The sequence below is a fragment of the Pogoniulus pusillus genome, chromosome 37 (assembly GCF_015220805.1).
Source record: "Pogoniulus pusillus isolate bPogPus1 chromosome 37, bPogPus1.pri, whole genome shotgun sequence".
NCBI classification, from domain to species: Eukaryota; Metazoa; Chordata; class Aves; order Piciformes; family Lybiidae; genus Pogoniulus; species Pogoniulus pusillus.
This window is the reverse complement of record NC_087300.1, coordinates 1,034,183-1,061,601: the sequence shown is the minus strand read 5'-3', so window position 1 is coordinate 1,061,601 and position 27,419 is coordinate 1,034,183. Positions and strand designations below refer to the sequence as shown.

The 27,419-nt window shown below is 58.4% G+C and overlaps 2 protein-coding genes across 2 annotated transcripts; both read left to right on the top strand.

Annotated features, from left to right (window-relative positions):
- The first annotated feature begins 1,419 nt into the window (after positions 1-1,419).
- On the top strand, positions 1,420-18,483 carry SELENON (selenoprotein N). The gene is made up of 12 exons (XM_064172717.1): positions 1,420-1,610; positions 5,048-5,165; positions 6,530-6,660; positions 7,133-7,345; positions 8,075-8,199; positions 8,867-9,004; positions 10,569-10,650; positions 11,819-12,007; positions 13,000-13,105; positions 13,932-14,044; positions 14,670-14,771; positions 15,830-18,483. The coding sequence occupies exons 1-12, from the start codon at positions 1,503-1,505 to the stop codon at positions 15,998-16,000; spliced, it is 1,596 nt and encodes a 531-aa protein (XP_064028787.1). The 5' UTR covers positions 1,420-1,502; the 3' UTR covers positions 16,001-18,483.
- Positions 18,484-18,871: 388 nt separating this feature from the next.
- MTFR1L (mitochondrial fission regulator 1 like) lies at positions 18,872-26,469 on the top strand. Its single transcript, XM_064172727.1, has 7 exons — positions 18,872-18,951; positions 19,096-19,214; positions 20,439-20,543; positions 21,550-21,659; positions 23,050-23,261; positions 23,626-23,938; positions 25,406-26,469. The coding sequence occupies exons 2-7, from the start codon at positions 19,200-19,202 to the stop codon at positions 25,509-25,511; spliced, it is 861 nt and encodes a 286-aa protein (XP_064028797.1). The 5' UTR covers positions 18,872-18,951; positions 19,096-19,199; the 3' UTR covers positions 25,512-26,469.
- The last annotated feature ends 950 nt before the right edge of the window (positions 26,470-27,419 follow it).

Sequence of the window (27,419 nt, the reverse complement as noted above, 5' to 3'; positions counted from 1 at the left end):
CAGCTCTGGAGCCCCCAACACAATCAGGACATGGAACTGCTGGAGCCAGCCTAGAGGAGGCCACTAAGATGCTGAGAGGGCTGCAGCAGCTCTGCCATGAGGACAGGCTGAGAGAGTTGGGGCTGTGCAGCCTGGAGAAGGCTTCCAGGAGATCTTCCAGGATCTGAAGAGGGCTGCAGGAAGGCTGGGGAGGGACTGTTGACAAGGTCTGGTAATGACAGGACGAGGAGGAATGGGTTTGAACTGGAAGAGGGGAGACTGAAACTGGATGTTAGGAATGGGTTCTTTGGAGTGAGGGTGGTGAGAGACTGGCACAGGGTGAGGGCGGTGAGACCCTGGCACAGGTTTCCCAGGGAGGTTGTGGAGCACAGAAGCACCCAATGTGATCAAAGATCAAAGATCACATTGGGTGCTTCTGTGCTCCACAACCTCCCTGGAGGTGCTCAGGACCAGGCTGGATGAGTCCTTGAGCGACCTGTTGTAGAAGGAGGTGTCCCTGCCTATGACAGGGGTTTGGAACTGGCTGAGCTTCGAGGTCCCTTCCAGCCCAACCCATCCTCTGCACCTGTGACTTTCCCTTGTCCCGTCTCTGGACCCCTGCAGGCAAAGTCCCTCTGCAGTCTCCCTGCAGGCTCCTGGCAGGCAGCTCTGAGATCCCCCTGAAGCCTTCTCCTCTCCAGGCTGCACACCCTCAGCCTGTCCTCGCAGGGTCTCCTCTAATCTAAGCGGTGTGGTTTGCGCAGCTCCCAAATTCGGACGGGGATCACTCGCAGCTCGGAATTCCCAACCTTTCCCCCCCTGCCTTGTGGCTGCAGCTGCCCTAATGGCTCAGCCACACTCCCTTCCCCTCCAACCAGAACCGCTCTCAGCTTAAACCCGAAGCGACAACGAAACGAAACAGCCCCAAACGATTTAGGCAGGCTTAAGGAAACGGCTTCAAAGCCTGAAGCCGCTCAAGCTGCCCTTAAGAGCTCAAACATGTTGCTCTGTTAGCCCTGCAGCGCCAAACGCTACCGAATCGTCCCCCCTGGGCAAGCAATAGGGACGGAGGGGGACAGGGAACTGGGGGTGGAGGTGGGGGGGGGGGGGTAGGATTTTGAGCTGCCATTAACGAGGGAAGATTCCAAACGACTCTCAAACAGGTCCTTCGGCCAAGCGAGGGTGCAGCAACGGTGGGGAAGGACTCGGAAGGGCAGCAACAAGAGAAACAAACAGCAAGAGAGAGGTTGGAGGTGTTGAGGGTTCACCGCAGCGCCTCCAAACCGCCATGTGAAAGAGCAGGCTGAAGCCTCTCCCGGGGTAAGAGGGCTGGAGAAGGGGGAGAGGGGCCCGAACGGGGGCTTTTGCCCCCGTTCGGGCCCCTCTCCCCCTTCTCCAGCCCTCACCGAGAGGCCCCAGCCCGGCTCCGGCCCCTCCTCACCGATCTCTCCCCGCCTAACGCCTCCCCCTTGCCCGGCGCGGCCATGGCGGCTCCGCGGCTCCGGCGCTGAAGCGACAAAGCAATGGCAGGGCCCAACGCGGCCCCTCCGCGTCTGGCTTTGGCCGTAGCCGCTTTAGCGGCTTTAGTCGCCGTTAAATATTACCGGGACGCTGAAACCGCCCGGCAGCAGGTAACGGAACGGCGACTGGAAAGCGTAACGGCGGGGGCCGGAGCGGGGAGGAACCGGGGTGGGGGGGAAGGGAGGGAGGGAGAAAGGGAGGTTGGTGGTGAGGGGCTGGGAAGTGGCGGGCGGGGAGCGGCCGCGGGGGATGGCTGCCGGCGGAAGGGTGAGGGGGCATGAGGAGGGGGTGCCAGGCAGGGTGGGCAGTGGGGAGGTGGGCGCTGAGGCGGCCGATCGGGGGATGCAAGGGAGCGCCAGACAGGGGTGGGCGGCAGGGCTGAGGTAGGCGTCGGTAGGCGTGAGGGGATGGCTGCTGAGGCCGAAGGTGGCCATTGCCCGGCTGAGGGGCATCGCTGGGCACCGGCGGCCAGCAGGACTGAGGTGGCCATTGCCAGGCTGAGGGGGATCGCTGGGCACTGGTGGCCAGCAGGGTTGAGGTGGCCATTGCCCGGCTGAGGGGCATCGCTGGGCACTGGTGGCCAGCAGGACTGAGGTGGTCATTGCCAGGCTGAGGGGGATCGCTGGGCACTGGCGGCCAGCAGGACTGAGGTGGTCATTGCCAGGCTGAGGGGGATCGCTGGGCACTGGTGGCCAGCAGGGTTGAGGTGGCCATTGCCAGGCTGAGGGGGATCGCTGGGCACCGGCGGCCAGCAGGGTTGAGGTGGCCATTGCCAGGCTGAGGGGACCACTGCAGATCAGTGCCTGCCAGGGTTGAGGTGGCTGCAGAGCTGAGGTCCCTGCTGCTGGCCTGAGGGGACCACCACCGACTGGTGTCCGTCAGGGCTGATGTGGTTGTTGCCAGGCTGAGGGGACTGTTACAGACCAGTGCCCATCAGGGTTGAGGTGGCCACAGAGACTGAGGTGGCTGCTGCTGGGCTGAGGAGTCCACCACAGACCAGTGCCCATCAGGACTGAGGTGGCCATTGCCAGGCTGAGGGGACCACCACAGACCAGTGCCCATCAGGACTGAGGTGGCCATTGCCAGGCTGAGGGGACCACCACAGACCAGAGCCCATCAGGACTGAGGTGGCCATTGCCAGGCTGAGGGGACCACCACAGACCAGTGCCCATCAGGACTGAGGTGGCCATTGCCAGGCTGAGGGGACCACCACAGACCGGTGCCCATCAGGACTGAGGTGCCCATAGAGGCTGAGGTGGCTGCTGCTAGGCAAGGGGTCCACCACAGACCAGTGGCCATCAGAACTTAGGTGCCCATTGCCAGGCTGAGGAGGCCACCACATGCCAGTGCTCATCAGGGTCGAGGTGGCTGCTGCTGGGCTGAGGGTTTGATTTCTCCTGTATCTCAGCTTGTGTCTTGTCTGCTGCTCTGGAACCGTTTCTGTGGCTCCAAGCCACAAGCAGGTGGGAGCAGAAGACTGGGTGCAAGGCACAGCTCTGCTGCTCTGGCTGGCACAGCTCCAGCTCCTCTGGCACAAGCAGGGAAACTTCTTTATTTCTTTCAATCCCAGCTTAGGAAATAAACCAAACCCAACCACAAACCCTGGAGAGCTTTCTTCAAGGTGTTGTCAGAGAGCAGAAGGCCAAGCCCTGACATCCCTCTCCCATTTCAGACATCATTTCTGTCATCCCCTTCGACCGGGGGCAGCAGAGCTGCTGTGGATGCTCTGGAGGAGCCTTTGCTCCTCTGTCCTGGGGTCTCCTCTCCAGCAGGGTGGGGTCCCTGTGGGCGAGGCTGTGTGGATTTGCTGCTGGGCTGGGAGTGTGGGGATGGATGTGTCCAAAAGGAGCAGTCTCTGTCCTCGGGGCTGTGCAGGGCTGAGGTGCTGTGCCAGGGCTGTCTGCAGAGGAGGCTGTTCCAGCAGCTCTGGGGGAGGCAGAGCAGGCAGGAGCAGGCAGGAAGTGTCCCCAGAGAGCAGCTGGACATTGGAATTGTCTCCCAAGGGCAGCAGTGGAGTCCCCTGCGTGAGTCAGTTTGAAGGCTCAGCTTGCCAGGGTGCTGGGCCAGCTCGTTTCAACTCCATCACCTAGAAAGGTTGGAGCAGATGATCCTTGGGGTCCCACCCTGGCGTTCTGGGATTCCTTAATCCCTTCTTTTAGCTCCTGCATGTTCCCTTCCTTGTCTTTCCTCGGCCATCTCCACATCCAGGCCTCTGGTTGGTATTCTGGGGGGGTTATTTCTGCCTGTCTCACTCCTGAAACTGCCCTGGAAGGCTCTGAAGTGCTTTTGTTGCTGCAGCTGGCAGGAGCCAAGCCTCGCAGGCTGCATTAGTGTTGCTCCAGGCTGGCAGGCAACAGATGGCAAATGAAGTGGTTGAGGAGCTGAGGGGATGGCGCTGGTGCTGCAGGCGAGGAGAACAAACAGGCTCCAACAGCAGGATGCAGAGTGCTTAGCTTAGGCTGCAGGCTGTTACAGGGGTGGCAGAGGAAGCCACCCCAAGTGCTGGGTCACAGAGGCTGTGCTGCAGGCTGCCTGCCAGCCCTGTGGCTTATCTGACTTGCTGTGTGTCTCCTGCTCTCTCACATCACTGTGGAGCTGCTGTTCTGCCTGCAAGTTGTCCCTTCAGTGCTGAGTGGAAATGAGTAGAAGCATCTAGAGGCTTCCTGGGGATGCCAAGGGAGGTGTTGGTGTTTTCCACTGGGTCATCTCAGTGTGGGCTCTGCAGATGGAGAAGCACAAACTGGACCCAGGAGGTTCCGCATAAACCTCAGTCAAAAACCCTTCAGTCTGAGGGTGTCAGAGCCCTGGAGCAGGCTGCCCAGGGAGGTGGTGCAGTCACCACCCCTGGAGGCATTCCAGACCCACCCAGATGTGTTCTCTGTGATTGACTGTGGGTGAACCTGCTCCTGCAGGAGGCTTGGACTGGATGATCTGCAGAGGTCCCTTCCAGCCCCCACCATTCTGTGACACTGAGGCACAGGGGGGCCTGTGCATGCTCTGTGGTTGCCCAGTGCATGGCCAAACCAGCAGGGAGCCAGGGGCTGAAATGCTCCATCCAGCCTTGAGGGTGGAGGCTTGGAGAGGAGCCTGAGCAGAGCACGGGTGAGGGCAAAGCTGCTTCCTGCAGCCGCAGGGGCTCGGTCGATTGCCTCTGTGGTTTGTGTTTGTTTGGGCAGGCACTCACCTGCCTCTGTGGCACCAGGCACTGGCACGAGTGAGGCTCTCCAGGTTCTCTGCACGTCCACAGGTTCAGAGACTGCCTGGAAAAACAGTTGGAGCTTTTTTCTGACAAAAGACTTTTGAGGCCAGACTCTGAGTGAATGATTCAGTTGGAATGACTCAGGCAGCTGTAGTTGGATGTGCTCATGCCAGCAGTTCCTGGACACCCATCCCCGCTGTAAACAGCACAGGATGCTGCCAAGGGGCGTCCAGCTCTGGCTCTGGTGGCTGTGTGTGTGTGCTGCAGAGCAGGCAGAGCAGCACTCAGCATGAGAGGGGCTGCAGGGGCATGGAATGAAATCTCACTCACCTCTTCTTCCCAAACTAGGAGCTGGCAATGAAGTCTCTGGGAAGCGAGGGACTCTTCCTCTTCTCTTCTCTGGACACAAACAATGATCTCTACCTCAGCCCAGAGGAGTTCAAGCCCATAGCTGAGAAGCTGACAGGTGGGTTTCTGTCTGACTTCAGGTGGGATGTTGGGGAAAAGTGCTTCACAAGCACTGAAGCAGCCTGGGCAAGGAGGTGGTGGAGTATTGATAAGCTGTGTGGATGTGGTGCTGCAGGATGTGGTTTAGTGGTGGATTTGATGCTGAGGAATGTGCTTAGTGGTGGTGGTGGCATAGAGGTAGTAGTGGGATTGTGAGCTCAGATGAGTGGTTGGACTTGATGGCTCTGCTCTGGTGAGACCCCACCTCAAATACTGCCTCCACATCTGGTGTCCCCAGCATAAGAAAGACACAGAGCTGCTGGAGTGAGGCCAGAGGAGCCAAGGGCTGGAGCAGCTCTGCTGAGGGAGCTGGGGGTGTGCAGCCTGGAGCTGAGGAAGATGTTCTGCAGTAGGAGGGTGGTGAGAGTCTGGCACAGGCTGCCCAGGGAGGCTGTGGCTGCCTCCTGCCTGGGGCTGTTGAAGGCCAGATTGGATGAGGCCTTGGGCAGCTGAGTCTGGTTGAGAGGTGTCCCTGGGCATGGTGGGGAGGTTGGGGCAGAGGAGCTCTGAGCTTCCTTCCACCCTGAGCCAGTCTATAATGATCTCAGAGCTCTCTTCTCCAATTCTGTGCCTTGCAGACCAAAAGCCAAAGGTAAAGCACTCACCACTTTGGTTCATGCCTTCATTGTTTTTTTCCAGGGTGCTATTTTGGGTCTTATTTACATGAAGAGAGGCTTTGGAGCTCTATGTGGTTTTGAAAAGGCTTAAGCACTAGACATGGCTTTCACAAAGAGTTTGGATAAGGTGGAAGATGCCATTGCTGGCCTAGCAGAGTACATAATTTACTTTGTCTAGGGCTTAAAGGGGATTTGGGATGGGTGAATGCAACGAATACAGCTCAGCCCAGGCTGGGCCAAAACTATTAGTGAGTGGCAGGGCTTCATTCATACCCTCCCAGCCCCTCAGACTGCAGCTGTGAGAGATGATGTCTGGAGGCCAGCAGCGTGTGGCCAATGTCTCCTGGCGGTGCCAGCAGGCAAAGTGTGATGGTAATGTACAGAAGAGCTTAAAGTGCTGCCAAAATACAGACAGGTTTTGCTTGGGCTGCATTAAATTGGCTGAAGTGTGTGGCCTGATCTCTCCTGGGAGAAATGAGAGTCCTCAGCTGAGCTGTGGAGGTTAAGAGAGTTGTTCCTTCAAAGGAGGACTGCACTCTAGTTCATGCAGCCAGAGCTGGCCTCTGGGGTGGGTGTGAGGTGGTAGGGACAGCTGGGAGACTCCCAAGGCTCCTGGGTTTGCCGGGGCAGATGTGTCACCACTTCACCTTCGCTTAAAAAGGGAGGGAGGGGAAACAGCTGCTGAAATTCCTGCCCCTTTGTCTAGGGGTTGCTCCCAACTCCGACTTTGAAGAGGAGGAGACTCCTGATCCCAGCGGGGAGACCCTGTCTGTGGTGGCTAAATTCCAGCCGCTGGTGATGGAAACGATGACGAAGAGCAAAGATGGGTTCCTGGGGGTAGGTATCCTGCAGGACGTGGCCAGAAATCCTGCTGCAAACAAGTGCTGCAGGCTGGCACCAGCAGCTGGCACAAGTGCTGCTGTGCTGGGAGGGGGAGGTGGTCCTGTTGAGCCCCTGGAATTCGCTTTGAGAGCAAGCTCCCTGCCTTGGGCAGCGTTTCAGCGTTTTCAGTGCACTCAGCAGTGCTGTGCCCCAGTTAACTCTCCCTGCCCGGGAAGCAAGGAGCAGTCATCAGAGGTGGCTCTCGTGGAGCCAAGTCCAAGGGCAGTGCTGCTGTGTGCTCTCTTCCACTCTCTCCCACCCCTCCCACCCTCTGTTCCATCGCTGGAAGCTGGCAGAGCTGTTTGGTGGTGTAGGAAGGATTTCAGACCTCATCTGTTTCTTTCCTCTCCAGAGCCTGCTCCGTCCCCAGCTCTGCTGCAGCTTTGGGCAGCCCAATCTAGGCTCTGATGGTGTCTTCTGTTCACAGATTTCTCACGTTGCTCTCTCTGGGCTGAGGAACTGGACAGCCCCAGCAGTCCCTATGAGTGTGCTGCTTGCCAGGCAGTTTAAAGCCTTTCTTCCTCCAAAGAATAAAGTGGATCTGGGGGATCCGTGGTGGATCATTCCCAGTGAGCTGAACATCTTCACTGGCTACCTGCCCAACAACAGATTTTATCCCCCTCCTCCCAAGGGCAAAGAGGTGAGAGATGAAACTGAATCTCTGTGTGCCTGAGAGGTAGCTGTGTGAATGCTCTGCCTTGCAGCCAGCCGAGTTGAAGGAGCCCCTGGAGGGGACAATGCTGTTGCATTATGTCTCCCTGGGCTCCTAAGTGAGCCAGAAGGCTGCAGGGCACAGCCAGGAGCACCACCTCCTAAACTGGAGGTAAAACTGGGAGCAGGCAGGAGCTGTGGGGGTCTGTCAGGGCCAGATGTGGCTGAGTGCATAGCTGCAGCTTGCTCCATTGGAGTGGCTGGGGTCCTAGGAAGCCACATCCAGAGTACAGCATTCAGTTCTGGGCTCCTCAGCTCAAGAGGAGAGAGCTGGAGAGAGTCCAGTGGAGGCTCCAAAGATGCTCGGTGAGAAGTGAAGGCTGAGAGCCCTGGGGCTCAGAGCCTGGAGAAGAGCAGCCCAGAGGGGATCTGATCAGTGCTGATGGAGGCAGCCTCCTAGGTGGGGTTACTGTGCTCAGGTATTCAGCCAGCTGGGCTGGTGGAAACTTGCAAGCAGTGGGAGCAGCCCAAAAATCATGGCAGGAGGCTTTGCTCTGGAGAGCAGCCTCTTGCTGCAGGTCCCTGGTTTGTGATGAGGCAGGTCTCTGAGCTGAGGTTTAAGCCTTTTGCCTTCCAGCTGTGTGGGGGGGGTTGCTGGAGCTGCAGCTGCCCCGAGGTGGAGGAGCTGCTGTCATTTTTGCTCACCACTCTTTCCTAGGTCATCATCCACAAGCTCCTGAGCATGTTCCACCCACGCCCCTTCGTCAAGAGCCGCTTTGCTCCCCAGGGAGCTGTGGCCTGCATCCAAGCCATCAGCACCTTCTACTACACCATAGCCTTCAGGTGAGGCCCTGGGGGCACTTGGGAGTGGAGAAGGCCTCTGGGGGGGGTCATGGCATGTACAGTCCTGTTCCCAAGCAAGATCAGCTGTGCCCTGATCTGGAGGGAGGTGGAGCACTTAGAGGAAGAGGATGGTTCACAGCCAGATCCTCCCTGTGGGACACTTTGTTGGCAGCCAGAGAGGGCAGCCATAATGCCAGTGTCACTGAGGGCCTGGTGAGGCAGGGGCTGTTGCCCAGCTGCAGGAGAGGAGCCTTCTCCATCGCTCTTCCTTTGGAACTATCCCTGGCTGATGAGCAGGAAATGAGTTAGGAGGTGGCCAGTGGGGAAGTGTTCTCTTGTTCTGCTGGGGATGTTACACACAGCTTCTGCTTGCCTGGCCAAGCTGGGGGGAGGCTATTCCAGTGTTCAGGAATTGCTAATGCAATTCATCCTCCCTGGATGGACACTTGCTGCCCAGTTCCAAAAGCCATGGATACTGGAGATGATTCTGACCCAGTCTTTTACTCTCTTCACCGTGCTTTGTGAAGGGCTTTTTGGACTGGACCTCTGCCCCAGCTGAGCTTTCTAATTTCTGGTGCCTGAGATAACTTCTCCCTGCTGTCATCTGCAGCACATGATCCACTCTCTCCTGCTGGCACTGCAGCTAATGGCTCCTTTCTCCTTGCAGGATCCACGCTGAGTTCCAGCTGAACGAGCCACCAGACTTCCCCTTCTGGTTCTCCCCAGGCCAGTTCACAGGGCACATTGTCCTCGCCAAGGACTCCTCCCACGTCCGCGACTTTAAGCTCTTTGTTCCCAACAGCAGGTACAGCCCTGCCTGCCTCTGCCTGGGTGCTGAGCTGCAGGGCCCGGGGTTGTTGTAAATGAATCCCAGTGGAGCTCAGGGCCGCTGGGATCCTGTCCTGTGCAGCAGTGAGGCTGTGTGGGGGGGAGCCTGGTGGGCTCTGTTATGAAGAGAAGAGTGTGGTGACAGCTCTGTCCCTTGCTGTATGTGGGCATCCTGGTCTGCAGGGTGGGCAGATCCTACAGCCTGAGCTTTGGGCAGGCTGCTTCTGCTGTTTGCTTATCTGCTGTCCCCATGCATCCTTCCCTGCCAGCAGTCATCAGGGTCACCCTGCCCTCCCTTCTCTGGAGACAGTTGCTCCCCAGGCTAGTTCTGTTGCAGTTTGCAGGGACAGCTGTGTTGATCCACAGGTCTGGGGATCAGCTGGCTCAGAAGGGGCAGGGAAGCACAAAGAGCAGAGAGGGGACAGGGCAGAAGCAAGGCAGAGCATGGGGCTGAGGCTCATGGTCCTTGCACAACCTGGCTGCAGCTGTCACCTGCTGCAGCTGCATGGCCAAGCCTCAGCTGTGCTGTGCCAAACCACTGCAGGCAAGGAAGACAAACAGGGATGGGGAATTGAAGCTGTCCTGATACTGTCCTGGAGACAGGCAGCAGCCTGTCAGCAGAACTGCCACAAGCACTGCTCTCCTTGCCCTGTGCCAGCAGGCCCTGGCTGTGGCAGGGACTCCTGCAGTTGCCAGAGACCTGTTGCAAGCTGCAGAAGGCTGCTGGGGTGTCTGTGATGGATGAGCTCCTGCTTTGCAGCCAAGTCCCTGGAAAATCTGAGAGAATTGAGCTCTGCAGTGGTCTGCAAAACTGGCAAATGAATCCTCCCTGCTCAGTGAACATCCCAGACTCATTTCAGGGTCTGATTCACTCACCAGTAGCTGTCATTTGGTAGCTGAAGGATGGGGAGAGACAGGGTGTGGAGAGCAGCCCCTGGCAATGCCAGTGCCTGGCTCAGGGCACGGCAGCTCAGCACAGCCTGCTGCTCTTGCTTCAACATACTTTGTGCCTGGTGTCTCACAGATTAAGGTTTTGTGTGCACAGCTTCTCACCATCTCTTTCCTGCTCTCTGGCAAGCAGCTGGGAGCCTTGCAGAGGAGAGAAGCTTCAAATCTCTTTGCCCATGATGGCTGGAGTGAAAATTCTATTCTGACATTCCCCTGGTGGCTTAATCCCTGTGCCTCTGTCAGCACATTTGTTACAGCAAGCAGACACTCACAGCTCTGCCAGCAGCTCCTTAGAAAAGCCTCTTGCTTCCAAAAAAACACTTTGAAAAGTTCAGCAGGATCAGGATGTGGGAGTTCAGTGCAGGGAGGGGGGGAGCAGAGGCACCTCTCCTCCCTGCTCTGAGAGTGCAGGGTGCTGGGTGGGTGCCTGTGCCCTGGCCTTGTGCAGGGAGCACAGTGGTCTCCAAGGAGCCAGAGGCTCTGGGCTCCAGTGCTGCCCCTGCAAGAGGGACAGTGGATGTCGTGCTGGGTCTGGGTTTCCATGCCCAGCTGCAGGCTGGGGTGGCCCTGAGCAGAGTTGGTTCTCCCTGCAGGTCTCTGAACGTTGACATGGAGTGGCTGTATGGGGCCAGTGAGAGCAGCAACATGGAAGTGGACATCGGTTACCTGCCTCAGGTCTGTGCTCCTGCCACGGCTCTGTGCACACAGATCCCAGCAGGGCCCTCAGCTGCTCTGGCCCTAGGCTGTGTCACCGCAGCTGGCCCCAGGCTGCAGAGCTTCCTCTGGGATGCTCCAGTGCAGTACCATCTGCTGATCTGTTGTGGCCTCTGCAGCAGCCTGGCTGCCCTTTGCCACTCGTTGTGGCACTGTGGCTTGTTCCTCACCGTGGGTTGACTCCTCAGCTCCTGGAGCCCTCTGACTTGTTTCCATGAGCTGAAGCCAGGCTGTGAGCCCAGCGGGGTACAAGCTAGGGTGTGTCTGACTTTAGCACTCTAATTTTTGGTGATCCCAGCTCTTGGGACAGGAAGCACAAGTCAGGATTTGGACCACCTGAGCTGAACAGCCTCACTGTCTCCTAAGCTAGATCCGGGATTCTTTTTAATGGCTCCAAGTCGGGAGGAGACTTCCGAGAAGGTTTCAGACGTGGCAGAGCGCTCAAGTACCAGGAGGCTCCTGAGCAGCTGCACCCTCTCGTGGCTAACCGTGGGCTGTGTCAGGGCTCTGCTGTGGCAGGAGCTTCCAACGAGTCCAGCAGGACCCAGTGGTCCCACAGCCAGAAATCTCCAGTGGGAAGGTGGGAGCATGGAGCAAGCTCAGCCCGACAATGGCTGAGGGAAGTGAAGTTGCTTTCCTGCTATGGCCCAACAAAACCTGTCTGCAGCTGGGGAAGGTCAGCTCCAGGAGCCCATAGGTGAAGCTGTGTCTTCATGAGGAGCTGCCACAGCCTCCTTGTGCATCTTGATCATGGCAAAAAAACCCAGAGGAATGGGAGGAGGAAGAAGAATTGGTATAGGTGGTCCTGCTCTGGCAGGGGGCCTGGACTGGATGATCTCTTGAGGTCCCTTTCAGCCCCTATCATTCTGTGCTGTCCGCAGTGTCCAACTCAGCCTCTTCTCACAGTATCACCAAGGTTGGAAGAGACCTCATAGATCATCAAGTCCAACACTTCACCACAGAGCACAAGGCTAGACTATGGCACCAAGTGCCACATCCAGTCCTGCCTTGACCAGCTTCAGGGACGGCGACTCCACCACCTCCCCGGGCAGCCCATTCCAGTGTCCAATGACTCTCTCAGTGAAGAACTTTCTCCTCACCTCAAGCCTAAATTTAAATTCTCCTGCAGATGGAGCTGGAATCAACAGGACCTTCCATCCCCTCTGTGATCCACGATGAGAACGGAAATGTGATTGACAGCAGGGACCCCTCGGGAGAGCCCATCCAGTTTGTGTTCGAAGAGATAGCCTGGCAGCAGCAAATCCCCTGGGAAGAGGCAGCCCGGAGGCTGGAGGTGGCCATGTATCCATTTAAGAAGGTGAGGAAGGGGCTGGGCTCTTCCTTGGCACAGGGGCAGGTCACCTCCACTGACACATCCAAGCACCTGGAGCAGAACCTAGAGGCTACAACCTGCTCAGCACTCAGAGCAGTGCCAGGGTCTGCAGCTCAGCCTGTGCCTCCCAGGCACTGCATGTGTAGCTCACTGGGCTGCCAGGCTGCAGATGAGAGAGTGCAGCACCTCTGAAAGGCCTTTTGGGTCACAGGCAAGAGCAAAGCCTGGGTGCCACCAGTGCCATGCTTGTGCTGTAGGTGCAGGCTCACCCTCCCCTCTGGCCAGCAGTGGCCAAGGTGAGGTCGGAGCGGGACAGGTAACAGTGCTGCCTGCAGAGGCTTTCCTCTGGCCTTGCTCTGCAGCTTTCAGCTGCCTTTGGACCAAGTCTTCCTTATCAGCAGCAAGCACACAGTTGCCTTCTGCCCCTGCACCCCGCAGGGAGACGCAGATTTATGGCCCTGGGTGACCCAAACGCTACAACACACCAGGAGCCTGCGGAGCAGACGGCTGCTGCCTGTCACTGTCTCTCTGTGGCTGCCTCCCTGTTGGCTGAGCTTACAAATGTCCCTGGGAGCTGCCAGGATGTTAATACAAGTTCCCTTCGTTTGAGTGATTGGAGCAATCTCTGTGCAGGCTTCCTCTCAGGCAGTTCTGAAGCTGTTTCAGCGAGGTTTGGCAATAAATACCTCCAGGGCAGGTGTCCCAGGCTGGCTGAAGTGTGTTTGCAGGCAGATGCTCTGCAGTGGGTGCGGATGGGGCTCTGCAGGTGCTGCTGACAGCCCTCCTGCTGTCAGGGGCTTGCTGCAATCTCACCAGGAGATGAAGCTGTCCTTGGGGATTGCACCACAGTTGTCATCTGCTTTAATCTGCAGGATCTACCACAGATTGAACTCTCTGTCTGTGGGATGTGGCAGGTCCTCCTGCTGGTGCTCAGGAAGGGCTGCTGTGTGTTTCTCAAGCCAGCTCTCTGTCCCCAGGTCTCCTACCTGCCCTTCACACAAGCTTTTGAGAGAGCAAAAGCAGAGAAGAAGCTGGTGCACTCGATCCTGCTGTGGGGTGCCCTGGATGATCAGTCTTGCTGAGGTGAGGACAGTCCCAGCATGGCTGGAGGAGTGAGGAGCCTTGTTCAGGCCCTGAGAGGTCAGGGTGCTGGTCACAAGCCAGCAGTGAAGGTTGTGTTGCTTGTTCTGGCCCTGAAGATGCTGAACAGAAAACAGCAGAAAGTAGGAAACTGCTGATCAGAGCTTGGGGCCTCAGCTCTGAGGAGCAGGATCAGAGCCCTGTGAGACAAGCTCTGGGTAACTCAGGTGCCTTTGCTGAGGGAGAGGCATGGGTCTGGTTTTCCCCTTTCTCTTCCCTTTCATTCTGCTTGAATAGAGGCAGCATCTGCAGGGTGAATCATAGAATGGGTTGGGTTGAAAGGAACCTTAGAACTCATCCAGTTCCAACCTCCCTGCCATGGGCAGGGACACCTCCCACTAGCTCAGGTTGCTGCAAGCCTCATCCAGGCTGGCCTGGAACACTCCCAGGGATGAGGTGGTCTTAGTCCTCTCTGCCCTTAAAAGCTCCCCAGCATGGATGGACTCTGCTCAGCACAAGCATCTAAAGGCATTCAGGGTGGATCTGCAGGGTCTGATCCTTTCCCAAAGGCCCACATCAGCCTCTCTGGCCTCTTGGTGCTTCTGTGGCCTTGCAAGGGGCTGGGTTCTGCTGGGGTGAGTCCTTCAGCACCCACCCGAAGCCATAAGCTGTAGGAAGCTGCCAGCGAGGAGAACACCAACGGTGGGTCAGGCTGGGGGGAGCCCAAGCCAGCTGCCACAGCAGCCAGAGCAGTGGCATTGTGGTGGCATCAAACATGGCAACAGTCACTGAGGAAACACAGCCAAGGTTCTGCCTCCTCCTCTGCCAGGCTCGGGGCGAACTCTCCGGGAGACTGTCCTGGAAAGTTCGCCCATCCTCGCCCTGCTGAACCAGAGCTTCGTGAGCAGCTGGTCCCTGGTGAAGGAGCTGGAGGAGCTGCAGGTGAGTGCCACGGCCACATCTGGGGCTGGGGAACGCAGAGGGTGCTTGGCACAGGGGTGCCAGCAGGAGCAGGGAGCTCCCACCTGGGCCAGGGGGGAATTCAGGTTCTGAGCTCTGCCTTAGCGGTTGCAGGGGGCAAGCAAATGCCAGGTGGAGGCAGGCTGAGAAATGGCAGTGACCTCCTGTGCTCTGTCATGGTGCCAGTGCTAAAAGCTAAACCAAATGCTTCCCTGTGAGGGCTCTGCCTAAGGCCATTTGTGCCATCAACAAACTGACTCCTCTGCAAACCAGGGAGCAGCCAAATGCTGGCTGGACCCTGAGTCTGCCAGTTTAGGAGCTTGTCTCTGGGCCCATGCTGCCAGCTGGGGCCCTTCACAGAGCAGGAGACTCTGGGAAAAGCTGGGATCAGGCATGGGTTGTGTCTGGGAAGTGCTGTGGGGTGGTTTTATTGCTTGGGAAGAAAACCTGGAGATGAAATGTGAGGAGACTGAGTGGAAGGGAACAGTAAAGCAGGTGATGAGAATGAAGCCAGTTACTACCATACTTCGTGGTCTGCCTCCTGTGCTCAGTGGTGTTCTGCTAGCTTCAGAGCGTGCAGGAATGTTTCTTTGGGGTCTTCTTGCAGAGCAACAGAGAGAATGAGTTGCACAGCAAGCTGGCTGCCCTGCACCTGGAGAAGTACAACTTCCCCGTGGAGATGATCATCTGCCTGCCCAACGGCACTGTGGTGCGTTCAGCAGCTTCAGCTGGGCTGGGCTCTGCCCCTCAGAACCTGCTCTCTGCAGGGTCCTTCACAGACCCTGAAGCCAGTGTCTGCTCCCCCAGCCATTCCCTGCCTCCTCCAGACTTTGTGGGGCCACAGTCCCTCACGGTGCTGTGCTCCCAGGGGTGCTGTGGCAGTCAGCAGCTCTACAGAGAAATCAAGCAACTGTCATCTTATTGGGGGGCAGAACAGCAGCAGTGAGGGGGAGCAGTCTGACTTGCACCAAACACCTGCCTGGGATTCCTCATTGTCCCTAGCTGGAGTCAGTGACCTTTGGGAAGCCATTGCAGCCTGCTGCCTGCACCCTTTGTGCTCATGCTCCTTATCAGCACCTCCTGGCACGTTTATCTTCCTCCTGAATCCCAGGTTTATCACAGCAGATCAGCCATGAGCACATCCCCAGGCTCCAGCTCAGCTCTGCTCCCCAGCAGCCCCCCTGCCTTGGTGTGAAGGATGGCAGCAGTTGCTGTGTGCCCAGCATCCTGCCAGGGCTGAGCTGCCACCACGTGCAGGGTCTCCCTGCTGGCCCTGCAGTGGCTCCCCTCCAGATGAGGCTGTGGGCTTCTGGGTGGCTCCAGCTCAGCCCCATGGTTGATGCCCACATGTCCCCGGTGCTCACATGTCCCCCATGCCCACCCCCATTGGTATTTGAAGCTCAGTGCTGCTTTTGCAGCTCAGCTGGGCTCAGAGCAGCACCCCAGCAGCCAGTGCTGCCACCTCCCCTTCTCCCTCCCTCCACAGCCAAGGTCTGCACCTGACTGAGTTTTCCCAGGTCACCTTCATCTTCCTCTTAACCCTAGAGAGATCTCAGCACTCAGTGCAAGGAACATCCCCCAGGCCCCTGCCTCTCACACATCTCTCTCTGGCTGTGAGACACAGCCCTGAGCCCTGGCTGCTGAATTAGCATTTGCAAAGCATTGGAGGTTCTTTCCCAGGCTTGTCCCCTGTGTGCTGGCAGGAGGCCAGGGCAGTGGGCTGGGAGCTGGTCTGGACTTTAATGTCTTACCTGTTTTCTCTCCCAGGTTCACCACATCAATGCCAACTACTTCCTGGATATAACTTCCATGAAGCCTGAAGATGTTGAAAGTAACATCTTTAGTTTCTCGACCAATTTTGAGGACCCTTCGACTGCAACTTACCTCCAGTTCCTGAAGGAAGGACTGCAAAGAGCAAAACCATACCTGCAGAGCTAAGAACAAAGGCACCTGAGTGCCCCACAGAAATGGCCAAAGACTTCAGAGACCAGAGCAGTTCTTCCTCATCTTCGTGCCAGATGCAGACAGTCCCAGGACTGGGGCCTGGCTCTGGGTGCTGGTGTGAGGCCAGGTTCCAAGTGCTGCCAGTTTACATCCTCTGCCCCTGCTGACCTCAGGAGTGAAAGGACTTGAATCTGTGAACGTTCAGGGGCACAGGCCATGGTTTGCCACCCACCTGCTGTTTGGCAGCTGCTGCTCAGCCCTGTGGTGCAAGTAGTGCAGCAGCCAGGCCAGGGCTCACCCAGAGGCCCTGATCTCCAGGACTGGGCTGTGTTGGAGAACAGCAACCCAACACTCATGAACTCTGCCTGTGCCCTCTGGGCTCTGGTGCAGGATCCAGCCTAGCTGGCAAGCTCCCTCCTGGTCTCTGGTGTCCTCCACAGCTCCCACCAGTGCAGCCCTGAGCTGTAAGCTGCCCTGGTGGCTTGGGTACCAGCAGCTACTGGCAGTGCTGGCAGCCAGTGCTTGATGGGGCTGTAGCTGGTAAGGTGTAGATGGGAGCACAGGAGGTTGGGGCTGGAGGCTCGAGCTCTGGAGTGGCCTCCCAGCACCCTGGAGGACAGAGTGGTCTCACTTGCTCAGGTTCTTTGCATCTGAGGGAGGTGCTGAGGCTGATCCAGTGAGATGAGGAAGGGAGGCCAAGGTGCAGCTGTGGATTAACTCGGCCTGGGAGGTGAGGGCCCAGAGCCCCTCTTAGCTCCACCAGTGCTGCACTCCAGGCTATGGGACAGGGCAGTGAGCAGTGCCCCCAGCCCCAGCTGCTTCCTCCTCACCAGCTCCAAGAGCTTTGTTCTCCCAGGCTCTCCTCAAAGATGCTGAAGTGTTCTGTCCTCGTTTGCTTTGAGCTTCCAGATGACACTGAACCATCAGGGTTCCTTCTGGGAATCCTGAGGGCATTAACTGGTTGAGGACTGAGCAGTTCCACTAAAGAACCTCTGAGGAGAGCTTTTCCCAGGAAGTCGTTGGGACACAGCACTGTTGTCCCTTACCTGGAACCACCCTGAGCCTGGCTACCAGTGCCTGGCTACAGAGTGAGCACAGTTTGGAGAGGGAAAGGTTAAATGAAGAGAGTTTGGAAGTCTGTTCCTGTAGACAGGTGAGGAGGCAAAGCATCTGCAGCAGGTGGCTGCCCACAGCCCTGCCTGTTGATGCTTTTTCTGCTCTGAAGCACAATTTCCTTGGACCAAATCAAACAGGGGGAAAGCCTTTGGGGTTTTATTTTTCATTGGAAGGGGCATTTGCATTCCTGGGCTCCAGGACCTTGGAGGAGCCCAGGGGTGGCAATTACCCTGTCCCTACCCTCCCCCACCCCCTCTGTCTGTATCTGTGGCTGGAGGCTGAGCCCAGACAGAGCTCTGGGCTGAGGCAGTCATAGCTCCATTCATTGCTCTGGCGAGATGAACTCCCCCTGGGATGTTTCTCAGTGTTGGCTTTGTAACTATGCATTAGCTCTGCACTGCCCTCTCCCTCCAAGGGCCCTGCAGCAATGACAGGCTGGCATCTGGCAACAGTGCAGAAGGTGCCAAAGGCCCTGGGCAGTGTTCAAGATCCAGCTCCTGTCACAGCAGCAGCCTTGTCCCTTAGGGGAACTCTGGTCTGGTCCCCCTGGGACACGGCCTGAGCAGGAGTGCAGAGCAGACTGAGTGCCTGCCTCCCCTGGCTCCTCGGGAGGCACAGACCTGCCCTTCTGGCTTCTACAAAGCTCCACGGGAGGTATTTTTGCTGCACCTTCCCTGAGCCTCCCTTGGTCAGGGGCTTCAGACCTCGACTGTCAGTTGTGCTGGGTCCCTCCCGTTGGTTTTCCTCCCCCGTTTTTGCAGGCAGGGACTGCCTTTGTCTGCCCAGGGCCTGGAGGAGCAGGCACAGCAGCGGCTCTGCCTCCTGCCTGCCAAGCTCAGCACTCGCAAGAGGCAGCATCGCTCCTTTGAGCCTGCAGCTGCAGAACTGGCAGGGACAGCGCCAGGGGACCCCCGGGAGCACCTCGGTGTGCCCCTGCTGAGCTGTGGGCCCTGCCTGGAGCCATCAGAGTGCTGCTGTGAGCTCGGGGTCAGTCTGAAGGACGGCAGGAGGAACGCAAGGAGCAGGGGACTCCCCTGCCTCCCTGTTAACGCGTTCCCTGCCCGCGGGCTGCAGCCAGAAGCCATCGCCTGAGGCTTCACTAACGGCGCCAAGCTTAGTGCCTCCCTCTGTGCACTCGGCTTTATTCGGGCGGCTTTGAGACCGCGGGGGCAGGAGGTGCTGCTTTCCCCCACCCCTCCTGAGCTTTGTGACGCCCTGGTCTGAAACCCACGGAGCGGGGCCAGGGCTGATGTCTGCCAGCGAGGGTCGGGGGGCAGCAGCTCCGCGCGGTCCGGTGCCGGTTCGGCGGGGAGGGCCCGGAGGGTCCCGGCTGTAGCTGCACTCCTTAAAGCCATCTCACACCCGCGGCTCCTGCAGTGCTTCACTTCTCCGGGGCGGGCGGGGGGTGGGAACGGAGCCACAGAGGGGCTGGGTGGGAAGGGACCGGGAAGGTCCCCATGGGCAGGGACACCTCCCAGCAGAGCAGCTTGCTCAAGGCCTTATCCAGCCTGAACCCGTCCTGGCCTGCAGCCCCCCAGCTTCTCTGGGCAGCCTGTCCCGGAGCCTCACCGCCCCCAGTGCCCCAGCCCAGCCCCCGCGCACCGCTGCACAGAGTCCCTCTGCAGCTCTCCTGTAGCCTCCTTCAGACACTGGGAGGCTGCGCTCAGCTCTCCCTGGAGCCTGCTGCGGGCCGGCAGGGCCGGGCCCGGTCCGCGGCTCAGCCCCGGCTGCCCCGGGCACGGTGCCGCCGTTACCGGCGCATGCGCGGGGGGCGGTTCTGCTTCCGGGTGATGGCGGCGGCGGGGCCGAGCGGTGCCGCAGCCCCCCAGGTACCGGCGGGGCCCCGGGGCGGGGGCAGCGGGCGGGAGGGGGGCGGCAGCCGGCACCGGCCGAAGGATGGGGGGGGCTCGCCGCGGGCCGGCTCCGGGGGCTCGGTGCGGGCAGTGCCCGCAGCGAGTCACTTCTGCCCGCAGTGAGAAGCTGCAGCCCGGCGGGGAGCAGGGAAGATGAGTCCGGGCCGCGGCAGCCGCAGCAGCCAGCGCTGAGCCCGCCCCGGCGGCCGCCGCCGCAGCCGGAGATGGCAGCGGAGTCCGTAAGTAGCGGGGGCTGGCCGCGGGCGCCGGCGCCCCGGGCCCCTTCCCTTCGCCTTCTCTCCTTCCCCGGGCGCTTTCTGCCGGCGCTGCGGCGCCCGGCGGCGGCCACAGGGTCACGGCCACAGCCGTCGGTGGCCCCCGGGCATCCTCACTCGCACTGCCTCGGCCCAGCCCTCAGCAGCTAAGGGTCTGGTGGTGGAGGGAGCGAAATCCCTGCTCGCATTCCAGCTCCTCGCTGGTGTTTGCTGCCCACAGTCTTGTGCGGGCTCCTGCCACAAGGGCAGCACTGGCAGGGAGGACAGTGCCCAGAGGACAGCAGTTCACCTGCTGCGTCCCTTCCACGAGTCCCCCAGGATCACCAAAACATTTGCTCCCTCACAGAGCATCCTCCAGGGCTGCTCTGGCCACCCTCCCTCGAGGCTGACACTGGCGACGCTTTGCCCCCACGCAGGAGGCCTCCCGTGGTGCTGGTGTGCCAGCTGGTGTGGGCCAGTGAGTGTCCCTTTAACTGAGACTTTCAGCTGAGCTCAGCCTTCTGCCGGGCCCCTCCTGTGGCCCTGGCTGCCTGTCTCTGGTGTGTCTGCCCGTGGGGCTCAGTGGCTGTCACTGCGGTGCTGAGAGCACTGCACCTGTGCTGGATGTGCCCCAGGGTAAGTGACTGTCACTGCTCAGGCCACACCTGCAGAGCTGGGTCCAGCTCTGGGCTGCTGAATTGCAGAGAGATGTTGAGGTGCTGGAAGGTGCCCAGAGCAGGGCAGCAAGGCTGGGGAGGGTCCTGGAGCACAGCCCTGTGAGGAGAGGCTGAGGGAGCTGGGGGGGTGCAGCCTGCAGCAGAGGAGGCTCAGGGGGACCTGAGAGCTGCTGCCAGTGCCTGAAGGGATCCTGCAGGAAGGCTGCAGAGAGACTTTTGCTGAGGGTGTCTGAGACAGGCCTAGGGGGAATGGTTTGGAGCTGAGGCAGAGCAGGCTGAGACTGGAGCTGAGGCAGAAGTTCTGCAGTGTGAGGTTAGTCAGAGTCTGGCACAGGCTGCCCAGGGAGGTTGTGGCCTCCTGCCTGGGGGTGTTGAAGGCCAGGTTGGATGAGGCCTTGAGGAACTGAGTCTGGCTGAGAGGTGTCCCTGGGCATGGTGGGGAGGTTGGGGCAGAGGAGCTCTGAGGTCTCTTCCAGCCTGAGCTGTGCTGTGATCCCATGAAATGTTGATGCTGTCCCTTGGGTTCTTGTAGACAATCCCCATCTGGCAGAACAAACCCCACGGCTCAGCTCGCAGCGTGGTCAGGAGGATTGGCTCAAACCTCCCTCTAAGGCCCTGCCCCAGGGCAACCTTCGAGGTAAGTGCAGTCCCCGGGGGGGTCTGGTGCTGATGTGCAGGAAGCTGCTGCCCGAGAGCAAGACAGGGCACAGCCAGGAGCTGCTCTGGTCTCACTCACCAGTTGTGCTCACAAAGTTCCTGCAGCCTTGGGGATGATTCTTTTACTCTTCTTTGTAGCTTCTGTACTTGCAGGTGCCCATGGGCAGCCCGAGGGCAGCTCCTCCTCAGGCGGTGCCCATGGGCAGCCCGAGGGCAGCTCCTCCTCAGGCGGTGCCCATGGGCAGCCCGAGGGCAGGGCTGGGTTACCAAGTTGGAGCTGCTGAACCTGTGCCTTGCTGTGTGACCTCCAGCAGGGCAGGTGCCCCCTGGGCCTGTGTTTCTTCATCAGTGCCTGCCAGGGCTGAGTCCTTGCTGGAGCTCAAGGGCAGCCTGGGCCTGGCCCGCGGCCTTGGCAGCCTGCTCAGCTGGATCGGGTGTCCCTGCGCTGCCTCTCCTCTGCCCAGCACAGCAGCCTGCAGCAGCACCTGCAGCGCCCCACACACAGCAGCCTGCAGCAGCACCTGCAGCCCCCCACACACAGCAGCCTGCAGGGATTGTGCCCCTGCACGGGACACTGCTGAGGCCACTGGGGTCACTTTTGGGCCCCTCACTCCAAGAAGGACACTGAGGGGCTGGAGCAGGTCCAGAGAAGGGCAACAAAGCTGGGGAAGGGTGTGGAGAACAGGGCTGGGGAGGAGCAGCTGAGGCAGCTGGGGGTGTGCAGCCTGGAGAAGAGAAGGCTGAGGGCAGAGCTCGTTGCTCTCTGCAGCTCCCTGGAGAGGAGGCTGGAGCCAGCTGGGAGTTGGGCTCTGCTCCCACGTAGCAAGTGACAGGGTGAGAGGCTACATCTGAGAGCTGAGGGCTGCTGCTATGGCACCTCTGACCTGCTGCAGAGGAGAAGGACTCTGCCAGCTGCTGCAGCCCACTGGGGCCACCTGCAGCAGCCAGGATGTGCTCTCTCCTTCATGAGGCTTTCTTCTCTTTAGGTCCTGCCAAACGTTTCAGAGCTCTATTTAAGTGATGTCCCTCCAGTCCCCACCTTGGCAGATGTTGTGTGGATAGCAGCAGATGATGAGGAGACCTATGCCAGAGTCAGGTTGGTTCCTCCTTTTGTGCCCTTGTTTTCACACACACAGCATGGGGCAGGCACTGATCAGGTCATCACAGCTTCCTCTTCCCTCAAGGTCTGATGTGGTTGGTGCCTGTTTGAAGACATTTTTCCCAAGAGATGGGGGGGAAATGGACCAAAAGGACCCTGGGAGGAATTCCTGTGGGATGTTCTAAGAGCCTGCTGAAAGATCAGTGCAGAGTAACCCACCCTGGTCCCTGCTGCTTGCTGGTTAGAAAGCTGAAGAGTTGATTTCTCCTGGGATTGAAATGTTCTGCCCTCAGGAGTTTGGTTCTGGCTGTTCCCTTGTGGAGGAGAAAAAGGACCTTGGGATCAGAGGCAAAGGCTAAGGGGTAGCTGCTCCTCCCCATCCTTGTTCTCCACACCCTTCACCAACTTCATTGCCCTTCTCTGGAGCTGCTCCAGCCCCTCAATGTCCTTCCTGCAGTGGGTGGCCCAAAAGTGACCCCAGTGGCCTCAGCAGTGCCCAGTGCAGGGGCACAATCCCTGCACTGCTGTGTGTGGAGCTCTGCAGGTGCTGCTGCCCTGTGCACCCAGCACCCTGCCTGGCCTGGGGACAGGCTTATCAGGGGAGAGATGACTTCAGACCACATGAGCACACCCATGCTTGGGCCTCTGTGTCCTCCCACCACATCCTGAGCTGCTGGGTCACAATGGCTATGGCAGGTCTTGAGTCTCTGTAAGGCAGAGCGAGCCCAGAGCAGCACAGCGCAGCTCTGCAGTGCCACAGACACCATCGTGCTAAAGAGCTTAGCTGATTGTGTTGAAGTCTTCTGCTGCCCTGGGGTGAAGGCAGAGTGTCACCAGGACTCAGGGCCTTGCCAGTGATCAGGGGGTGCTGCCTTCAGTTCTGGGCTCCCCAGTTGCAGAGGGACAGGGATCTGCTGGAGAGAGTCCAAGGGAGGGCTGCAAGGATGATGAGGGGACTGGAGCAGTGCCTGGTGAGGAGAGGCTGAGGGCCCTGGGGCTGCTTAGTCTGGAGAAGACTGAGAGGGGATTGAATCAGTGTTTCTAATCTCTGAGGGCTGGGGGTCAGGAGGGGGGGACAGGCTCTGCTCACTGCTCCCTGGGACAGGACAAGCAGCAGTGGATGGAAGCTGCAGCACAGGAGGTTCCAGCTCAGCACAAGGGAAACTTCTTGCCTGGAAGGGTCCCAGAGCCTGGCACAGACTGCCCAGAGAGGCTGTGGAGTCTCCTTCTCTGGAGCCTTCCCAGGCCTGTCTGGATGTGCTCCTGTGTGCCCTGAGCTCGGTTGTGTGATCCTGCTCTGGTGGGAGGGTTGGACTGGACGAGCTCTTTGGGTCCCTTCCGCCCCCTGACATCCTGTGGGGGCGCTGCGGGGGTGTCTGTGCCGCAGGAGCGACACTCGGCCGCTGAAGCACAAGTGGAAGCCGAGTCCCTTCACCGTCATACAGCGCAATGCCTCCGTGCCCAACCTGCGGAGGCAGGAGGAGAAGCTGCTGGCCCTGAAGAAGCCTGGGCTGCCAGCACTGAGCAGGACCACGGAGCTGCAGGATGAGCTGAGTCACCTCCGGAGCCAGATTGCTAAGATCGTGGCTGCCGAGTCAGGTAGGAGTGCAGGGAGCTCGGGGCTGGAGCACTCAACCACCTCCTGTCCTGCACACACTGCAGAGCTGCATGGTGCTGTGCAGGCTGCCCAGGGAGGCTGTGCATGGCCCCTCCCTGGAGGCGTTGAAGGCCAGGCTGGATGAGGCCTGGGCTGGTGGAGGTGTCGCTGCCCATGGCAGGGGGTTGGGGCTGTGATTCTGTGAGCCTGGAGTGGTGGGAAGCAGAGGGGACAGAAGCTGTGCTGAGTTGTTTTGTCCCATCCTGGGGGAGGCTGCCTGAGGCTGCCTCTTGATTTATGTCCTGTTATTTTTGAGCATGCTCTGGGCTGAGCTTTTCCATCCACCTCTATTGTTTTCTTTTCCAGCTTCTGCTTCCTTCACACCAGATTTATTATCTCCAGGAAGCTCAAATGCATCTTCTCCTATACCTTGTTTTGGACCCTCTTTCCAGTCCACAACTTCCTTTGTCATCAGTGACATCACGGAGGAGGAGGCAGAGCTGGAGAGCCCTGAGCTGCCCTCGGTCTCCCTGCTTTGTTCTGCCAGCTCTGAGTGTTTTAAAGCAGAGCCAAAGGATCCTGAGGAGGAGGATTCTGTGTCTCTGTCCAAGGCCAGCAGCTTTGCAGACATGATGGGCATCCTGAAAGACATCCACAGGATGAAGCAGAGCAAAGACCTGTGAGTGCTCTCCTGAGCTCCCTTCCTTTGCTTTGATCTCCTGTGGGTTTTTGGGGGGCTGGCAAAGTGTAGCAGACACAGCTGGGTGTGGTGTTCAGGGCTTGCTGAGGCCCTGCCGTGGCAGAACTTGCTGACATTGATGGTCTGAGGAGAGTTGATTGGTTTGTCTTTAACCTGGAGAAGAGAAGCTGCAAAGGGAACCTGATCAGTGCTCAGCTGAGGTGGAGGGCAAGAGGATGGGGCTGGGCTCTTCCCAGTGCTGCCCAGGGATAGGACAAGGGGCACAAACTGGAACTCAAGAGGTTACATCTGAGCAGGAGGAGAAACTTCTTTGGTGTGAGGGTGCTGGAGGCCTGCAGCAGGCTGCGGAGAGAGGTTATGGAGTTTCCTTCTCTGAAGAGCTTCCAATCCCTCCTTGGCCATTGTGGTCCTGGGCAAGCTGAGCTCAGCTCCTGCCCAGCCAGCAGCTTCCTTACCAGAAGCTGAGCTGCCATCACCTCTTGCAGATGAAATCACAGGCATCAGCTTCAGCTTCCAGTCTTCAGCCCAGGGATCAGCCCACTGGGGTGCTCTGTAAGCCTCTTGGCCAGGAGGAGCAGCTTCCCTGCTGCTGCTCACCATTTCTGTGCCTGCTTGAGATGAAAAGAAATTGAATTCTCAGCACTGAAAGCAGTTCAGGAGGGCAAAGGAGAGAAATGTGCTCAGGCTGCCCCCAGAACGTCAGCCAGGTGTCAGCACCCAGCACTCACAGCTGCCCCTCTGCTGCTCTCCTCCTGACTCTGAAACGTTCCTCCAGGCTGAGCCTCTCCTTGCTTGCTCTGAATGCCTGCAGTGTTCCTTCCACAGCTGAGTGGTTCCTCTGCACCTTTCTGCTCTTGACAGAGCAGGCCCTTGGGAGTCCCCAAATCATTTGCTCAGGCAAAGGGAGAGAGAATCCTCCAGAAAACTGCTGTGGTGCAGCAGCAACACTTCAACAGAGTTTGGGGTCTGGTTATTGCACCTTAATTAGAGCTGTGTGAAGCTGACAGGTGAGAGCTACATTAAATAAGTCACTGATGAGCTTTAACTCCAAGGCACAGCCTTCTGCTGCCTCTGGAGCTGTGGCCCTGCAGCACTCCAGCGCTTAACAGGATCTTGCAGTCCTTAAGTGGATGAAAGGACCAAGTGGTGCTTAAAGAGATAACCACAGAGATGCTTCTCTGAGGCTCCTGTTTAGGACTCGGTGCTTAAACACAACCTGGGGAGCCTCAGGGGTGGCTGAGGAGCACTTGCAGAGCTGTGTGCCAGAGCCTGGCCTGGTGTCTGTGGTGCCCTCTGAGGGGGCAGCAGCTCGGTGAGGGGCTGCTGACTGTGTGCTTGGGGTGGGTAAGCACAGGAAGCTGAGGAGCTGCTTGGGCTGGGCACAGCAGCAGCAGGGTTGGCATTTTCTCTTCACCAGTTCACTGCAGTTTTTTGCCTCCCATGTAGGAACAGAACAGCAATGAAGGAGGAGGACCCAGCTGTGCTTATAGCAGAAGTTCTGAGAAGAAAGTTTGCCCTGAAGGATGAAGATCTGGCCCTGAAGGAGAAGTGATGGCCCAGTCCTTAAACTGTAAGCAAAAGTGTTATGCTCCCAAATCTCCTCCACTGTAGCTGCCTTCCTAAGGATTGAGCCTTCTGCCTCTTGTCTGAGTTAGGAAATGGTTCCTGCACTGGACACAGCCCAGGAGAGGCCCTGCAGGTTTGAGGCCCTGCAGGTTTTTGATGTGGTTTCCATGAATTGTTCTATTTGAGAAACCAACCTAAACCAAAACCACTTTTTAAGAAGCTGGGAAGCATTTTCCACCTGTGTTTTGATGTTGACTATTGCTAAGGATCTTCTCAAGAGTGCAATGAGTGCTGCTGGACAAAGTTCCTTCTACCTTCACTTTCCCCTGGGTTCCAGTTAAGCATTACCTTAGAATGGCCTCGCTCCACTCTAACCAGTTATCATTTCCAGTACAACCCAGTGTCCCACATCCAGTCCTTTGCCTGTTGAGTGTGGTACAGATGCTGCTGAGAATAAGCTGATTAATGTGTCCTGGTCTTTAGTGCTTAGGAGGTTGTTGAAGCAGTGGTGAAAAGAAGTCTTCTTGTCTGCCCCCGTGGTGGGAGGAGGCCGCAGCGGATGGCCGAGGGCTGCTGGCTGTGGTGTGCCCTGGCCATGCCCTGGCTGTCCCCTGGCTGTCCTTTCACCCCCCACACTTGCATGACAGAATGGCCTTAATTTCCTGGCAGTGATTTAATGTTTCCTGATTAGTTTCTTGTATTCAGAGAATGTATTTTAGTTAGTTCAACAAGGTCTATTTATTGAACCACCCATGCTGAGCCCAGCACCTGCCACGGGAGCTGCCGCCCGAGCAGGGCGAGGAAGGGACTTGGCCTTGCCTGTGGCTGTCACTGACCCCAGAGGTTCCCTGCAGCTCCACCTTCTCTGCAATGTTCCTCATGGCTGTATTCAAAGTATGGTTTGTTTTACTTTTTCCTTTCTATAAAATGGAGCCTTAATAAGAGTGAGGCTGTGCTTGGTGGTGTCGATGTGCGGGGGGCAGAGCTGGCAGCCCTGCTGCTTGTGCCCGGGGAGGTGGGGAGGGGGTTTGGCATTGCAGCTGCTGCAGGTGGTGGTGCTGCAGCTGAAGGGACTAAAATGCTGAGAGGTTTTCAGTCCTTGACAAAGTAACCTTCAGCCCTCCCTTAAAGTGAGTGACAGCAGGCAGAGAATGGCTTGGGGTGGAAGGGACCCCAAAGCTCATCCCCTTGCCGTGGGCAGGGACACCTCCACCAGCCCAGGTTGCTCAAGGCCTCATCCAGCCTGCCCTGGAACGCCTTCAGGCAGAGGGCAGTCACAGCCTCCCTGGACAGCCTGTGCCAGTGTCTGCCCACCCTGTCAAGAATTTCTTCCTCATCTCCAATCTCAATCTGCCCTCTGCCAGTTTCAGTCCCTTCCCTCTCCTTCTAGCCCTACAGGGCCCTCCTCAGCTCTAACAGACCCCCCTCAGCTGCTGCCACTCCCTGCTCAGCTGCACACCCTGAGCTCCTCCATGTGCTCACTCTCCCTGTCCCAACCTCTCCTCTCCGTGAGGGTTTGTTGGGAATGGAGCTGCCTCTGGAGCTGATGGAGCTGTGAGCAGGAGTCCCTGTTCCTGGGGAGGAGCTCCAAGTGCAGCCTGGCTGCAGGGGCCCATCAGAGCCATTAACTGCTGAGCACAGCTACCAGAGGTGCATCTTTCACAGACACACAGGTTGCAAGGTATAAGCCATGCAGTCCCCAGCTGCCACCTCACAGGGCTGGCACAAGGGACAAGCAGGACACAGCTGAGCCCAGGGCTTCCTCGAGGCAGCTGAGGCAGAGTGTGGGTCCTGAGCTGAGCCTGCAAAACCTTTACCTTGGGCTTCCACATCTGCAGTAGCAGAGGCCTGTGTTGGGCTGGGCTGCAGCCTGCCACACGCACAGCAGCCCACA

Excerpts from the sequence above, each read along its gene's own strand:
- MTFR1L (XM_064172727.1), top strand. Across the intron at positions 23,262-23,625 it reads GATCGTGGCTGCCGAGTCAG|CTTCTGCTTCCTTCACACCA; the intron begins GTAGGAGTGCAG and ends TTTCTTTTCCAG. Across the intron at positions 23,939-25,405 it reads ATGAAGCAGAGCAAAGACCT|GAACAGAACAGCAATGAAGG; the intron begins GTGAGTGCTCTC and ends CCTCCCATGTAG.